Below are 17,707 nucleotides of genomic sequence, written 5' to 3'. Positions count from 1 at the left end.
CCAGATGAAACATCAGACCTATCAGAGAAAACAACAGATAAACCACCAGCAAAACGCAGTTTTTTAGATCAAATCAAACTACACAAGAAAGCAAGTCGTCTGAAACTTCAACCCAAAAGCAACAACAAAAAAACAGTATCCTTCGCAAAACCATTAACAGATACAGGAACACAACAAGAAGAAGCAGTGGAGGAGGAAGAGTCAGAAGACGCAAGACAGTTGGAGGAGGAAATGGAACAAAGACGGACAAGGTCCCAGTCACAGAAAATTGGGGGCCAGAAACAGAACAAAATTTAATTATGAATTTGTCAAACAGAGAATTCACAAATCCTGAAACGAAAGTACTCAACAAGGGTCTTTCCTTCTCACCATCTAGCATAAACAACTTTGTGGACATCCAAATAGACCTATTTAAATTTACAAGACTTCTCAAACTCAAGAAATTCTTTGCCACCAAAACACCGGTATACAAACCAAAGGAGAAAACACCAAAACCTAGCATACTCACGATAGGGGATGTTGAAGACATCCATCTCCTCAGTACGCTCGTAGAAAATGACAAAAGCAAGCAAGAATGCTTAGAAGAACTGGGTATCCAGAATATGGCAATGACAATTCCGGAACTCAAAAGTAAATCAAGATTTACGCCTCAACTGTTTACGGAAAACTATATAGACACTTTCCACCAAGCGGTAATCAATGACCTCCATAAACTTGAAGACCAACGCACCAAAGGAAAAGAGGCCAAGGACAATCTGACTAAGGAAGAACAGAACGTACTTAGAAACTTACGAGAAGAAACTAATATCATAATCAAGGAGGCCGACAAGGGTGGCAACATAGTAATAATGAATAAAGCTGACTACCTTAAAATGGCATTTAACCACCTCGAAACGCCAGGCAACTACGTCAAATTGGAGAACAACCCGCAGGCGAAGATTCTAAAAACACCAGGAACTGCTCGTCATTTACAAAACAGCAGGACTGATAACTGACGAGGAATACAGCTACCTTAAAACAGACCACCCGATAATGCCAACTATCTACTTTCTACCCAAAGTCCACAAAGCCTTCGACACCATTCCCGAAGGAAGACCAATCCTCAGCGGTATTGGAGGAATCACAGAAACAATGGCTAGATACATCAACAATGTCATACAACCACTCGTTACAAAAATACCAAGCTATTTAAGAGATACAATGCACACTTTGGAGATACTAGCCAGCATCAAATGGGAACCTCACTTTCTAATGGCTACGCTCGACGTCAAGGCCCTATATACATCAATAAACCATGAACTTGCGATAACTAGTGTGGGGTTTCTTCTTAGACAAGAATCAGCCTCACACCTAGAACAGGTGGAAATGACTAAAGCCTTCCTTAAATTCTCGCTCACAAACAATGTATTCATATTCAATGGCGAATACTTTAAACAAACGAAGGGGATCGCAATGGGAGCCAGTTATGCTCCAGCTCTAGCTAACTGCTTCATGCACTCCTACGAAATCAAGCATGCAATGAAGGAAGACAGATACACCAGGCTCATTGTCAACTGGGCCAGATTCATAGATGACATTATCCTAATTTGGAAAGGAACAGAAGTAGAGCTCACTGAATATATGGATTATCTCAACACCAATGACTTTGGCATTGAACTAATCAGCCACACCAGCAAGACTAGAATTGACTTCCTGGACTTAACAATTGAGATAGAAGAAAACGAAATCACTACCAGAACCTACCGGAAGCCAACGGAAGTAAACTCCACCTTGCATGCCAAAAGTTGCCATAGAAAGAGCGTTATACGCAACATACCCAAAGGGGAATACATTAGGGCAAGAAGAAACTGTAGCACAGAGAGATCCTTCACAGATGAGTGCAACCTACTAGATCTAAGATTCAAAAGTCGGGGATATCCCCAAGAAAACCTGACACAAGCAAGAAAACAGGCCTGTCAATTAGAAAGACCAGCTCTACTCCAGCCCAAACCCGGAAGACAAAATAACAATCCTATGATCAGATTCGTAACCAGATACAATAAGGACAGCTACGCATTCCAAAAAATCTTGACAAAGCACTGGGGATTACTCCGCATGGATGAACATATTAGGTCACAACTGGAAACATATCCCAGTATGTCCTACAGAAGAGCACCAACTCTAAGAACTTTATTAAGCCCCTCTTTCCTGTCAGACAAAAACATTACAGCACAAGATTGGCTCAGTAAACGCACACAAATGGGTTTCACGAAATGCGGGACTTGCGCCATGTGTAAGTATGCAACCCAGACCAAATGTGCAAAATTCTCAGGCTGCCCAATCTTCAATATCAAAGAGCACATCAACTGCAAAAGCAAATATGTGATATATGCAATAATCTGTGTTTGCAACAAGATATATATAGGCAGCACTATTCGTGAGACACGGTTTAGGATTAGAGAGCACATCAACAGCATACAGTCACAAGATCCGAAACTACCACTGGCAAACCACTGGCAAAAGTATCATCAAATGGACAATAAGAGTGACATCAGGTTCATCGGACTCAAGATAGTACGGCTGGGACCAAGAGGAGGAGACAGAATTCAGAAATTAAGACAAGAAGAAGCACGGCTAATCTGTCACTTTAGATGTGTTAAAAATGGCCTGAACAAAGATCACGATCTAAATGTCTTCCTGTAAACATTTCCTCTCCTCTCCCTATTTTTCTAATCTGAGGGCAACTCTATGCCCAACCCATGTCCTTGACACAAATACCAATTGTATCTATCCCCACATTACATAGGATCCTTATGTGGCCCGGGGTCCAACTAACTCCCATGCACACACAAACTGGAACATGAATTTCCCACTAAGCTCAAGTATCCTCACGGCTCTGCTCATAAGGAACACTTTCTGGTTTATGCGCCTCCCAACGCTAATTCCCCTCTCCCGGCTGACCGCAAATAAACGAATCACTTTGTACTAACCAAAGTTTCATGGATATCATTTCTAAATCTTTACAACCAAGATAACCGGGAGCAAAGAACCCTTTCCACGTACCAAATTGGGGCTCAGGCTTAACCCCAAACCGGCTCCTGTGATCTTGCTTAACTCACAATCTAAATATAACTGTTGCACAGCACAGGCAGGTTCCATTCCTAGAAGCCTCAACCCACATCATCATGTATGAGGTCCACTATTATGGTGATGGTGTCCCTGTTCAGCCGGTACAGGGTGTGGATCTGAGCAGGGGTAGATTAAATGGGCTGGCCCTTAGGCGAGGGATTGGTGGCTGCCTGTGGGCTACAACTGCCTGCACAATGGGTATCTGATGGCCCATTCTTGCCCTCCTTCTCCGCCTGCGCCTCCGCTGCATACTTTGGCTCACTGCCTCCTCAAGGAGATGTGCATGCATGTCCTCCAGCTCCAGTACTGCAAGTGCTAATGGTAGCATTGTGGATTTGGGAGGTGTGAGGGAGTGCTCCTTTTGTGTTGTGCCAGACTCCATTGCCTCCACTGTGCTGATTGTGAGCACCTGTGGCAGGTTTACCCACACCTGATTTATGTTAACAGTTGCTCGACGATGCCGGTGTTTACGGCATCATTTGATCCGTTATTAACGGCATGTCGGTGCCGGTATTTGCATGTCCCTGCACCTCTTAATGTGGACTTGATTGCAGCATGCCGGTGTCACTGGCACGGCTGCCGTGTGTCAATGATGATACTGGCAACAGTGTGGCCGGCCACGGCGGGTCCCTGCCAATGCCGGTGGCAGCAGCATCGCAACTCGGACTACTCCGGTCCGGTAAAGGATGCCGGTACAGTAATATCGCCATCAATTTTACCAGACCGGCAACCTTTTAATGAGGCCCATTGCTTCTGTTATGATATGCACTATCTAGGTATTTTGAATCTTGAGTGACTTGAGACACCCTGTACATCCCACCCTAGAGATGCAGGTGCTCTAGCCTCAACTGGCCACAACTAGCGCAATCGTCTATGATTTTCTTTTATGGGATTCTTGTGCATTATACTACCATCAACCTTTGAAGGTCCATCATCTTTATTCACTTCTACCTCTCAACTGCTCTTTGAATGGGTATTGTTCTATTTAAGTGTTCTGTTCTACCACTTAGCCATGATTGAGGGAGGGATTGAAGTGCAAGCAAACATGTTTTCAGTTGCAAGGAAGTGCACAAACGAAGGCAACAAATAAACAAGTCTCTTAGAAAAGGTAGAGAACGTGGGGATTCTGGAGTAATCTGTGTTTTGTTTTGCAGATGTAGATGCTGCTGGAGTCCCACAACGTTTTTGCAATGATGGGTTACAGGCTGCTGGATACCCAGAGGTGGTTATTACCTTTAGCGGTCTCCCTTTCTATGTTTGACCTTTCATGTAATCATTGCATTGATCTCTCTCTCTCTCTCTCTCTCTCTCTCTCTTCTCTCTCTCTCTCTCTCTCTCTCTCTCTCTCTCTCTCTCTCTCTCTCTCTCTCTCTCTCTCTCGTGCATGTCTTCACTTATGACTGTTTTCTCTTTTTTCCTCAAACCTTTTGTTACATCGTCTTTCTAAGAAATCTTTCCACTCCCCTCTTTTTTCCTAGCTTTCTTTTTCTCTCGTGTCTCTTTCCCACACGTGTTTATCTCACAAATCGGTCTCCCTGCTCAGATGCAAGGTAGACATCCAGCTCTACCTTGTGCTCTAGCACCTTGAAGCATCTGTTGTGCTAGATGAAATTACCAGTACATTATTTCAGACCCAATAACCAGACTTAAAGGAGATGGTAAAATACTGCTTTAATCTCAAGAAGTAAAGCAGGGCGAATAAACACTCATCAAATCGACCCATGTAAGATCGCAATGTCTGACATGTTTAGCTTATATGATGCTAGATGCATCATCTATGACGTCATCCTACTTGGCAAACTTCAAAACCTATTGAGGGGTAGGATTGGATTAGGGGATCATATCTACTTATAGAAAATGTGTGTGTTAGTCTCTCATTGGTGGTCTCCTTTCTGTGTGACATACCCTGAGCTACTTCTAACCACGTGGTGTAGGGTACTCGTCATTGCAGAAAATGTGGCAGCTGATTAATACTTTGCAACATGGTATGCAAAAGCGCATGGCAGGCTATTATAATTGGTTGTCAACCCAAATCCAACCTTGGACATTCGGCTTGTTAGCGGCACGTACATAGAAAGGAAACCCAGGTGGTTGGAGATATGTCTGCTCTCCCCTTGTCTCCCATTTAGGCCACCCTCTCTCTTCGGTAGGCCACATGCCAGTGTCTTCCGTTTCAAGACTGACCTTGCCAGTCTGCACTGTCTCAAGACCAGGGGTGGACTGGCCCATAGGGAACTCTGGAGATTTCTCGGTGGGCCTCTGCACCCTGGACCTCTTTTCTGGGGTATTTCCAAATGTTCTCATTGGAAAAGCATTGGGCTTGCTGAAAAGGTTTCATACAGGGCCACCTTGAGCTTTATTTCCAGGGCCTCTTTTAGTTCCCAGTCCAGCCCTGCTCAAGACAATCGAGCGATTTTCGGTACACCGCTATCTTGGCTCCAGGCCTAATGAATAGCCCTTGTTTGCAGGCTCCTAATCACGTGTTGCGAGACCATAAAATTGTCAATTTTGACAGCGCATTTAACATCATTTGATTCAATTATGCTGGGTGTAGTTCTCTTTTAGCCTTTAGAGACTTGCTCACTCTATCCCATATTGACATTATGCCCTTTTAATTATCCAATATATTTACCATCAGTAAATGTTCTTGTTCTAATCATTGGGAAATATGTCCTTGCGCATGGTTTGCTCGTTAGACACCCTTTGTGCTTTTTCCTTCCTCTCTCGAAAAAAGCATCCTTGGTTTCAAGCCAGTGTACTCCCATATTCGCAAAGAAAATGGGTTTTTCATCATATTTTCACGTTAATATCCTGGGATCGTATTTTGAGGTAGTTGGGTTGATTGGCATCAGCCGTAGTCCATCTTGTTCTGATGGTAGTACTTAACGTTAAATATGTACCTCTTATAAGCAAGCTTCTATGTATTATTTCTACCTTGCGTTTCAGCGTATTTACAGTTATTGACCGGTTATCCACTTTATCCTTCTTTGTATTTGTAAATACTGCATCATGGAGTACATGTTTCTCTTAGTGCTTCAGTTACATCGTCATTATTAAGTATTTTCATATCGTTTCACTATAGGTTCATATATCTTCTTTAGGACATTCTTTTGCTGTCATTAGACTTTTGCTTGATTTACATCCATATCGCGCACCATTTTATCCATGGCTGCATTTTGACAACTCTGCAAAGGACATCCTTCTTGGTAGTTTTCTTCCACTGTTTCAACATGAGGGTATCTTCTGAATGGCTGCCTGACTGCATAGGGTCTTTCAGATAGTCGCCATGGTGTGGACATATCGCATAAACTTGTGCGTGGGTTCCCAATTGTAGCTTTTCGTCCGTCATTCCAATAGGGTGGGACTGAGGGGGCAATGACTAAAAGAGTGCATCCACCTGCTCCTCTACAACCTCATCTCGCACTGGTCTATTTCTCTTGGTTTTAATCCTTCTGTCTACTTCTTGCATTTTTTTCTCTTGTCCTACTGTACTTGCAGTCTCTCCTTTGTGTAGGGCAGGTTCATAGACCAGGTTTTACCAGTATGTGCCATGTCTGACTTCATGAATGAATATGTCTGCTATTCTGCCTCAGTTGGAAAGGTGTACAATCTCTGATCCTACATTAGACCCTACATTTTAATGTGATTGTTTGCTTTTACATCCAGAACTGTGGATGTGATGCCTTCAGGCACGCTATACTACATTTTGAATGTTTTTCAGCAATCTTTTACCTGTCACACTTTGAGGACAACTGCATAGAGATCAACCAATAGTTGCCTAATGAAACTAGAGCCTTGTCATCAAGCACTGTGTATATTTTTATGTGGTTTCGCCATTCACCTTACCTATGTAGGTTTTATGTGTTTTGAAAATGGCCACTTTCTTTTTTTCTCTTTGTATGTTGGTACTGTGATTGTGTTTTGTGTTCCCTCCTAGTAACTCCACATACCCACGCTTTTGTATGTGACTTGTTTCTAGTGTCTCCGGCGGATGCCCACCTTTGCCTCTTTTAGGGTGTAAAGAAAAGGAGCACAGATTGGTTAGAAATGCCATCTGGCCTAAAATTGTAAATGGGTGTTTGCATAACTTTGTCGCATATCTGGAGGGTTTTGGCAAACAAGGCTCTTAAACAAGATGATTATTACTTGATTTTTGGTTCTCTTTTCTCGTCTTACTTTTTAACTGTGAGTAAAATTATATTTTCGGGAGTAAAAACGTAAGTCTCTTTCACCATGTGAGTAGTTATAAGCGAGTAAAAGTATGTTTTAACTATAAAACAAATGTTTTACAATAAATATTTCTTTGCACCTACTTATTCATGCACATTAGAAGATAAGCGTGTACTTCTTCTGATCAGACAGTAACAATAGTAGTTTCATCCTTTGGCCCTACTGGTCCAAATGTATCCACAGAGCTGTGTGTGGAATAAGAGGGGGATAAGCTTCACGTATCCATGTCTTCAATTTTTGGGAGTATTTTTACTGCCTATTTTTCTTTTGTGGGAGTATTTTCCAGTGTTTAGGGAGTAAAAATGGCCAATGCACCCCTTATCTGTAGGGCTGGTTGTTGCCGTGTCTGTTTTCTTCCTTCCACTTGCTGATAATTGGACTTGTTTCTGCTCTCCCTCTCTTCATTGTGCTGCCTGAGATCTGTTTCCTTGTCTGTTCTAACCTTTGCATGTGACTGTTCTGTCTCCTGTCTTTTTTTCAGGGGAGACTGTGGGGGGGTTTGTGCTCGCTGATCAATGTCCTTGTTCTATTGAGCTCCTGGTGAAAATGTATCCTGTTCCTTTGTCTTTCCTCTCTCCCTTCCTACAGCTAATGATTGTTCCCAATACTTGTGTTTTCCTCTTGCTTATGGTTGTCACCCTATCTTATCATTTTCCCTCAATTGTTGATTTCTTCTCTATCTCTTCTCTTCCTTTGATACAGGATGGTTCTCCACGGCCCCTCAGTGAAATCCATGTTCTATTCCTCATCCTCCACAGTGGAAACATCCTGGATTTGGGCGGAGGTGATCATGCATCTAAGCAGGCAGACGTCCACACCCTGTCAGCTGCCTTTGATGTGGTCATGAGGGTGCACTTCCCAGAAGCCCTAGGGCACATTGCTCTACGCCTGGTGCCCTGCCCGCCCATCTGTGCAGAAGCCTACGCCCTTGTGTCCAAGTATACATCATTTTGTCCATCCAATGGGCATCAGGGGAAGGGAGTTGCTGGGGGAATGGTTGCGATGTGAAAACTGTGTTTCCTTTAGTCACGTTTCTTGTCCTTATCTCACTTCTCATCTCCTGTTACCACTCTCTTGCTCTCCTATTCATATCACTCCTCTTTTTTCTCACACCCTATCCTCTTCTCTCTCTATTTCTCCTCTTATCCACTGTCCACCTTCCACTCTCCTCTTATTCTCCTTTCTCTTCCTCCTCTCACACTCTCCCCTGTTTGTAACCGCACTTCAAATCTTTCATTCTCTCCTTCCTCGTTGATAACCTCATTGTTTTGTCCTCATCCTGTTCTTTCTGTTGTAACCCACTTCTCTTTCTAGCTGCTTTTGCATTCATAGTCTTTCATGCATCCTTTTTTCTCCCTCTTCCATCCCCTCGCTCCCCTACTCTTACTTTTTCCTCTGTCCATACTTCCTTTCTTCTGTCTCCTTCTCAAGTCCCCTTCTTTCGCCTCTTTTCTTCCCTGTCGTTTTGTAATCTTTCCCTGTTCAAGTTTGTAATCTTTCCCTGTTCATGGTCTCTTTTCCTCTGTCCAAATGTTTCTCCATCTTTCTCTGGTCCCTTTCCCTGCTTTAGTCACAAGCTTTGTCCCCTCTCTTTCTCCAATTCCTCACCTCATCCTTTCCCTCATCATTCTCATGTATCCTCATTCTGTTTTTCTTTCCAGCCTCTTTTCTGTCCTTAGTTGATACTTATTTTCTTGCCATTTTCTCTTTCAACTGCCTTCAACACTTTAGATGATCCCTTTAATATCACCTTATCACAATATCATATCTTGCTCTTTCACGTGTTCACCATTTTATTTTGCTCCTCTCTTGCTGTGTTTCTTGTTCTCCACTTGTCCCCACTCCACTCCTTGCTCTCACACCCTTGCTCTTTTTTTCAGTCTGAGTCCGTACAGCCATGATACTGATAGCCTGTCCAGCAGTCAGGATCACATCCCACTGGCCGCACTGCCACTCCTCGCCACGTCCTCAATTCACTATCAGAATGCTGTTTCAGTCACCATCGCCCGTGTCAACCAGGCCTACCACGACTTTCTGAAGTCCAGGGAGGGCACTGGCTTCTGTGGGCAGGTCAGCTGTACCTTCAGCAGTGGGCTCCCTTGGGCAAGGCGTGAAACTGTTAAGAGATGATGTAAAACTATGAGTGATGATGGGAGATTGGGGACGATTGCGTGATAATTGTTAGACTGGGTATGGTGGGAGGACACACACGTGTTTTAATTCCAGTTGTGGGAATTCTGAAAGACTGCCACTTAGGGGAGTTAGCGTATTAGTACCCGCTAAGTATATGGTGCCACAACAATGGCGGTGGCAATAACAATACTATACGACTGCCCACCTTGGGGAAATGTGGAGGAGCACTGACTCTCGTCATGGTGTATGTGAACTGGATATGGAGATTGTTCTATGTGCTCTGGATGCCCAGGATCATGTTAGGTTCTCTCCTCATGTGCGGTATACGTGCACTGATGGTGCCCTATGTAAGAATGCTGGCTACAAAAGATAGTGTAAGAATGTGCCTCATAAATATGTATGTGAAGCTGTATTTCAGTGCCTTTACATGAATCTCCTGTTATGATTCTGAATTGATTTTCCTCTCTCAGGTTGTTGTAATTGGAGACTGTGTTGGAGGTATTCTGGCTTTCGACGTCTTGTGCTGCAGCGGTTCTGTGTTATCGAGCAGCCGGGGAAGCAGCCGCCGTGGAAGCGTGGTGAGTCTCTCTCCAGTTTTAGGTTGAGCCATCTTCAAATTGTGGTAAATGTCCCCACCTTATGCATGAAAGATCGACAGTACACTGATCTTCAGGCTCGCAAATGATCATTATTACATTCGCACTGTGAACCATGACAAAGCATAGATGCTTGGTTTTGCAAAGATTCCAGATAATCAGACCATCTTAGTTTACTCGCAAACATTAGAAATAAATCAATGGCTTTCACTTTGCCCAATAATTGGAACTTGCTGTAGACTTCTAAATGTGATCAAGTAAAGATGTATAAATAAGGCATTTAAATTGTATCCAATGCATCAAATTCACAGATAATCTAATGCAGACAAAGAAAGGAGAATCCATAATTCACTTAGTCAGTTGAAAGATGGACTGAACCGTTTTTGTGCCCAGATTTCAACACCACTTTGCTGGCCCCCACTCCATTCGTGAGCATAAAGCAATCAAATGAGGTGCTGGCTAGCTGTCCAGGCTGTGGCTGGGCGAGAGAGCACTCCGAAAGTGTGGCAGAGCCATCCTTTGGTGCTCTCTTGCTAGAGATGTCTTTCCTAATTCCCTCAATTTTGTCAACAAAAGAACTGGACAAATTATCACATAATGCCTGTGAATTTGCAGACCCAGAGGGCCCGACCGAATTGGGAAAGCCTTTTACGATCTCAAAGAGTTTTTTCAGGGCATTTATACCCGACTCAATTGAGTGTGCAAAGTAGGCCGCTTTAACTGTTTTTATGGCTTTGTGATATACTGTGTGTTTTTTTAAACTTTTCGCCAAATGTCGTATCATAGTGTTTCCTCCATTTACATTCTGCTTGGCGGGTCACAATATGATGAAGACGAAGCTCTGCTGTAAAATAGGGTGCGGAGTGAGTGGCAGGGGCAGTAGTCCATTTAAAGGGGACCAATTCATTTTCTGTGTCGTCAACCGCAGCCAGCAGTCTACCCATGGGGGACAGAATTGGCTGGGGTCCTTGTAATGCCGCTAGGTAATGGGATGCAATTTTTGAGAACAGAAGATCAGGATCCACTCTGGCTCCTTGGAAGAGTTTTTCTTTCCCATTGCTGGATAACACAGGCTTCTCTGGGGCCTGAAAGGTAAAAGGAATAATCCTGTGGTTAGACCAGCAACGCGGGTGACTAGGCAAGGCATGCATCCATTGAGGATCCCCAAAAACAAGGTCCAGAGTATGGGCTTTAACATGCGTAGGGCCCACGACAAGTTGCGTCAGCCGCAGCTGACTCATTGCTTTCAAGAAGACGTTAGGAAAACGGTTAGAGCCAACCTCGGCCCAAAGATTGAAGTCCCTCAAGATAATGATTTTCTTATATTGCAACAATAAGTTGGAGACGTCATTCAGGAAGATTTTCTCAAAATTTGCTGCATTTGCCTAAGGGATGCGATAACCTAACAGAAAATGATAGATACATGATGCATTGACCGCTACTCTGGCTAGTAAATGCTCCATATTTTCCTCTATAGATGAGGTCAGTAACGAACAGGTATAATCTACCTTATGGATCAGGACGACTCCCCCCCCCCCCCCCCCTGGATGTGGAGAAACTCTTGTCTTCCTGGAGGATTGCATAACTCAGCGGCAGGGCTTGCACCACATCCAGTCCTGGGGAGTCTGAGAGCCAGGTCTCAGTGATGAACACCAAATCTGGTGAATGATTTTTGATAAAAGTGCATGTTTCTAAACGATGTGCCACTAGTGAGCGTGTGTTAATGAGACAAGTTCTGAGATGACCTTTAAGATGCACACTTGTCGACACAAGCAATGACGCACTCAAGGACTCGTCCCAGCCCGCAAGAAAGCGTATGTCTATAGGTACCAGCGCAAGTAATTTTATCTGTGACCATGTAAGGCCCTCAGAGTGGCACGACCAAAGCATGGACTCGACGTGGACAAGGCAGATGGGACTTCGGACTGTGCTGGGTCACTGTGCTCCCGGTGCGATTTCTTAAATATCCCTGTTATTTTACTGCAGAGACCAGACCCAGGCAGAGCCCAGCATCAGATTCAAAGAAAGCGTGGGAATACTCACCACCAGCTATGGATGCGTGATTGAAAACAAGGATAGCTGGGAAATGTAGTCCCAGCACGAGCGCCGGTTTTTCACACAAGTCCAGGCAAACTTGGTGCTGTTACGAACGTCTGTCCTGCTCCCCACCGCAAATGCCCTTCGCACACAGCACTCTACAACCCACCGAAATAACCACATGGGAGACCAGGATTAGAAAGGTTTGGCATGTTTTGAAAGCAGGAACCAAACGCCTGGGTGGACTGCTCTGCCACCTCAGGCCAGTTGCATCCTTATATACAGACAAGGTGGCTACTCCATTCCTCATCACTCATGTTACAGTGTTGCCTGTGGGCTGCATCCAGGCCTTGTAAGGCATGTAGGGGCAACCGGCGGACAAGAGATAAGTGTCCAGGTTCTTAGAATGTCTTCCTGCGCACGGGGCAGTTTAGCCTCGTGTACAGCTTGTAGCCACGAACAGCAGGTACCTCTCACAGAGATGGTTTCCCACTGCCTGAGGCATGTCCGTCATGCATTCCACAGTCATTGTGACCTTGCTGGCACCAGCCCAATCCTCTCCTTGCGCAGGGCCTCAAGAAAGCAGATAAACACATAGTTGGATCTCGTAATATTCACCCACTTTTCTTTTTCTCTTTCTACAAATGTCTAATATTTCGTATTTCTACAGTTTCCTTTCATTTCTGTTCTATACATTTTACAAGAGCAATAATAAAGTATATACATAGCAATAACACCAAAAGGACCATGTTACCTGCTGCAATTTTGTGTCCTAGTTCCCCCGTAGGCCCTGGTAGCCATGCCCACCAATCGATTGCTCCACTGCCATCCACAGCAATATGTTGGTATACTTTTGCTTGACTTTTTATTACTGCAATGTCTTTAGTGATAAGGCCATCCTCTTCCAGGTACATGCAACAAGAGCTATTAAAAGTTGCACATACTCCACCTTTGTGGGCCAGCAATAAATCAAGAGCCATTCTATTTTGCATAGCCGTTGCACCTATACTATGTATCTCCTTTTGCATGTGCCCTGGTGTATCTGCGGTAGCATTTGCAAATATCTCCAATGAGGCGGATATATTCACTATGGCCCTCTCTAGCTCATATATCCCTAGTGATGGTATCAATATTCTGACAAATTGGTGGAATCCTGTGTTATGGATCACCAGTGGGTTGTAGCCACGAACAGCGTGTACTTCTCGCAGAGATGGTTTCCCACTGCCCGAGGCGTGCCCGTCACACATTCCACAGCCATTGTGACCTTGCTGGTGCCAGCCCAATCCTCTTTTTGCCAGGGCCTCAAGAAAGCAGATAAACACATAGTTAGATCTCGTAACAGGCGCAGCAAATGCAGCGGTATACAAGGAAACAAAACTAATTAAGAGAGGACAGAAATGTAAAATAAAAATAAGTAACTTTTGTTAAAGCAAGTGCAGTGCTCAAAACCAGAAAGGCGTCCAGTCAGTTGCCTGGCGCATTAGGGCCTTAAAGGAAATTATAAATAAACTGAAATGTGTATAAAAGTAAACCCACACTGTCAGGTCAGTCTCGGCGTCCCTGCGACATCGGCAGCAGTTCGTGCTCACAGGGCTAATAAGCCCAGAAATGACCAGTCCCAGGCAGAGCCTGGCGTCCGATTCAAAGAAAGCGAGGGAATACAATGATGCAAAGTTCGAACTGCTGTATGAAATACAGAACATTAAAAAAATGTATATATATTACAATTCACTGCTTAAACTGTACACTGTGAAGACATTGTAACATATATGGTGAGAAAGGTGCCTTTTTTATTTAGTACCTTTCCAATGTACAATAAACTGTAATTAGTCTTGGCAGTGTTTTTTTACATTGCTTATAAATTGTCCTACAGGAGTAACATGCAAGCATAGCCTTCCCGGAATAGTTTGTTTTTAATGTAATTTTCATTAATGTAAAATATTAAAAGAAAATGAATTGCTCATTGTAGCGTATTGTGGGGTGCATTTAAATTTAAACTGTAATGTCTCTTTAATAATCTATGCATTATTTAACGTTACAAGAAGGTTTTTTTGTTTTTTTTTACAGTTATAGTATTGCATCCTCCTGTATTCATTGTGCTGGAGGGCTAACATTTAAACAATTAGTATACATTTTTTTTTTTACTTTGTTTTTATTAAGCATTTCAACATACAAAGGAACCGCCAGGAAACGCCTGGCGAAAAAAGTCAGATACATTGATTAAAGAAACAATGCTAGTCATTTTCTTCCCTTTCCCCGAACCCCCACACCCCCCCAACACATTGGCATACCAGGCTCCATGAGGCAATAGATTCAAGAGGCATAGGGATAGAACAAGACTCTGATTAAGACTTTTCAGGGTGGCAACAACTGTGAGGTCCAGCTCAGTATTGAAACCTAAGGCAAAGGAATGGATGATGAACAATGCAAACAAAAATGTAAAGGATGGAGTAGCACAACTAAATTCCAATCTCATAGCATCACATTCGTCATTCAGAAGAACAGTCCAGTCCTGCAAAAAAGAAGACATCGTATCATTGGTAATGGCTGACAGTTTCTCGTACATAAAGATAGCTAGTAGCTTATTGAGCCATTCCGCCTTGGAGGGCGTTGAGGTGCTCTTCCGTTTCTGGGCTAGGGCTAGTCTCCCCGCTCTCAACATACCAACTATCACCTTTGGGAAGGTATACAGCTCAGAATCGGGCATGGGCATACCCAAAAGGATCTCCAGGGGGAGATCCTTTTTGGTATATCTTTGATCCAACTGAGCAATTCAGACCAATAAACTTGGATAACTGGGCACTCCCACCACATGTGTTACCAGGTCCCGCGGTGTGAGCACATACTAGGACACACTGGAGACACTTTCTCGAACATCCTGGATATGGCGACAGTGGGCCAATGCCAAGAGTAGAGAATCTTGAAGATATGCTCCATGGCTGAGGTATATAACATCCGAGAAAAGATTGCCTTAAAGATTGCCCTCCATGTGGAATCAAGGGTTAGGCCCATTTTTTCCTCCCATATCTGTTGAAACGGCTGTCTGCCCTCTAAGTTAGAAGTGACAAGGACCTTGTAAATCTGAGAGAGAGAGCCCTTTCTGGATGTGGATTCCACAAAAATCTTTTCAAAGGGAGTCGAGGGGTGAGTCATATCGGCCAGCCAACTGGCATGGGTAAGAATCCCCTTGAGGCACAAATACTCAAAGATGAGGGGTGGTTTGTCCCCCAACTCCTCAGACAGTTGGACATATTCAATGAAGGCACTCTGGCAGAAGAGCTGAGCCGCTCTTTCCAATCAGACCACAATTGAGATTCATGGAAACCCCTAGACCCGAGGTTAAATGGGGAGCCCCAGAGAGAAGACAGGGGGGAAGGCCAAGAAAAGAGCCGCTTGTTATCCTTGCTTGGCATCCAGGATGCCCACACGGCAGCCAGCGTTGGGTGAGATCTGAGATGCGTTGGAAGGGATTAAGGGATTTCGGGGGGGGGGGGGCCCAAAGGAGATCCCTGACTTTTTTGGGGTTGGTCTGGATGTCCTCCGCACAAGCCAAGTCCTTCACACACACCTGGGCTGCTTTATAATACAACCTAAAATCCGGGAGGCCAAAGCCACCAAATGTTTTAGGAAGAGTTAAGGTTGAAAATGTCACTCTTGCCTTCTTGCCATTCCAAATGAAGCAGAGGACGCGGGCCTGCAATAAATCGAAGAAAGATTCTGGGATAATACAGGGAAGGGCTAAGAAGAGATCGAGAAGTCGGGTAGTATATTCATTTTAACCATGGCCATGCGTCCAAACCACGAGAGAGTGAGGGGAGTCCAGCGTACCAGATCGCTGCTAATCCTTGCAATAATTGGGGGGAAATTGGATTCAAACAGTTTACCTAGAACTCTGGGGATGGTGGTGCCTAGATATCTGGTAGCTTCCTGTTCTACTCTCATTCCCAGCACCTCAGATTTGCTATTAATTGCATGGTCTATAGCACCCATCGGCATTATGCAAGATTTAGACACATTAACCTTAAGCCCTGAAAAGGAGCCGAAGTGGCTAATGAGGCTAAGCAGTTGGGGAAAGGAATCCTGAAGATTGGTCAAGTAAGCCAAAATATCATCCGCAAACAGTGATTGTTTCAATTCAGTCTCCACACTGCACCCCCGAGATCCTGCTGTGTGCCCTGGTCGCAATGGCGAGAGGTTCCATTGCCAAAGCATATAAGAGGGGGGACAAGGGGCACCCCTGGCCGTTGCCTCTGGATAGAGGCAGAAGTGCCGAGGTCGAGCCATTAACCTGAACTCTCGCCACGGGGCCATTATATAGGGTTGTGACCCACCCAATAAATATATCTCCCAGGCCCATTTTCCAGAGCACCTTTCCCATGCAAGGCCATTCGACATGGTCGAAGGCCTTTTCTGAGTCCAAAGAGAGGAGATAGGCTTCCAAATCCCGACTCAAAACCTTGTGCATGAGGTCCAGAGTTTTCCTCACGTTATCAGACCCCTGGCAACCAGGGATGAAGCCAACCTGGTCTCCATGCACCAAGGAGGGAAGTAGTTTTGTCAGTCTATTGGCTAAGAACTTAGCCAAGATTTTCACATCTGTATTGAGAAGGGAGGTGGGCCGGTAGAACTGGCAGAGGGAGGGGTCTTTCACTTCTTTGGGGAGAACCACAATGAGAGCAGACATCATGGAGTGCGGAAGGGCTCCTATGTCAAGAGCAGAATTAAACATCTTAGTCATGAACGGGGCCAGAGTGGAGCGGAACGTCTTATAGAAGCGAACTGTGAAACCATTGCTCCCTGGTGTGGTCCCGCTTTTCAGGGAGGAGATAGTATCTATTATTTCTTGGGGCGTTATGGGGAGCTCCAAGGAGTCAGCACTCTCGGGAAGGAGGCGAGGAATGGGGAGGGATTCTGAGAATTGGTCCACATCCGTACCATACCCTGCGTACTCTATCAGGAAATCCTTCAGGATTTTCTCCCCTACCAGGGAGGAGATGGAATTCACTCTTCTACTGTTTCTGAGCTCCCTAAGCCTCCAAGCTCGAATCCTATCCGCCTTTTCCCCCTTCTCCATGTACTTCTGTTTTAAAAAGGCTAGTTTTCTTTCCATCTGGCCCACCAGCAGGACGGCCAATTTCGATCTAAGTTTTTGTAGTTCCGCCTACTTGCCTGGGAGCATCTGCGATTTTAATTTAGAAAAAGAAGCAATTTGCTCAAATTTTTCTCCTCACAGTCCCTATCCCTCTTCTTCCTCGAGCCCATCCCCATAAGGGTACCTCTGATCGTGGCTTTGAAGGAATCCCGAAATCCCATAACACCCACCTCCCCATTATCATTGATGACAAAATACTCTCTGATGGCAGCCAGAAGGGACTGCCTCAACTCTTTATCCTGCAGCAAAGTGTTGTTACACGTCCATCGAGACCCGGGAGTGGAGTGGAGTGGAGTGGAGGGAACACCCAAACTGACCTTAACAATAGCCTCTACCCAAAATCCGAGACATAGGGCCTCATTATAACTCAGGTGGTCCAGAAATAACGGTGGCGGTAAACCCGCCGCCACCGTTGTTTCCGGACCGCCTGATCTCGACTTCTGCAGGCGGG

General features: G+C 44.6%; 1 protein-coding gene across 2 annotated transcripts in view; it reads left to right on the top strand.

Annotated features, from left to right (window-relative positions):
* Nucleotides 1-17,707, top strand: part of PITPNM1 (phosphatidylinositol transfer protein membrane associated 1) — an 875,847-nt gene that overhangs the window by 427,607 nt on the left and 430,533 nt on the right. For both annotated transcript variants that reach the window (XM_069628971.1, XM_069628972.1), the window contains exons 9-12: nucleotides 4,263-4,330; nucleotides 8,041-8,276; nucleotides 9,219-9,408; nucleotides 9,942-10,049. In XM_069628971.1, the coding sequence (XP_069485072.1) occupies nucleotides 4,263-4,330; nucleotides 8,041-8,276; nucleotides 9,219-9,408; nucleotides 9,942-10,049 (602 nt within the window). The remainder of the gene's footprint in view (nucleotides 1-4,262; nucleotides 4,331-8,040; nucleotides 8,277-9,218; nucleotides 9,409-9,941; nucleotides 10,050-17,707) is intronic.

This window comes from Ambystoma mexicanum, chromosome 12, assembly GCF_040938575.1.
Source record: "Ambystoma mexicanum isolate Mex_15411 chromosome 12, UKY_AmexF1_1, whole genome shotgun sequence".
In the NCBI taxonomy this organism is placed as follows: Eukaryota; Metazoa; Chordata; class Amphibia; order Caudata; family Ambystomatidae; genus Ambystoma; species Ambystoma mexicanum.
The sequence above is the reverse complement of the archived record's forward strand: the minus strand, read 5'-3'. Positions and strand labels throughout refer to the sequence as shown.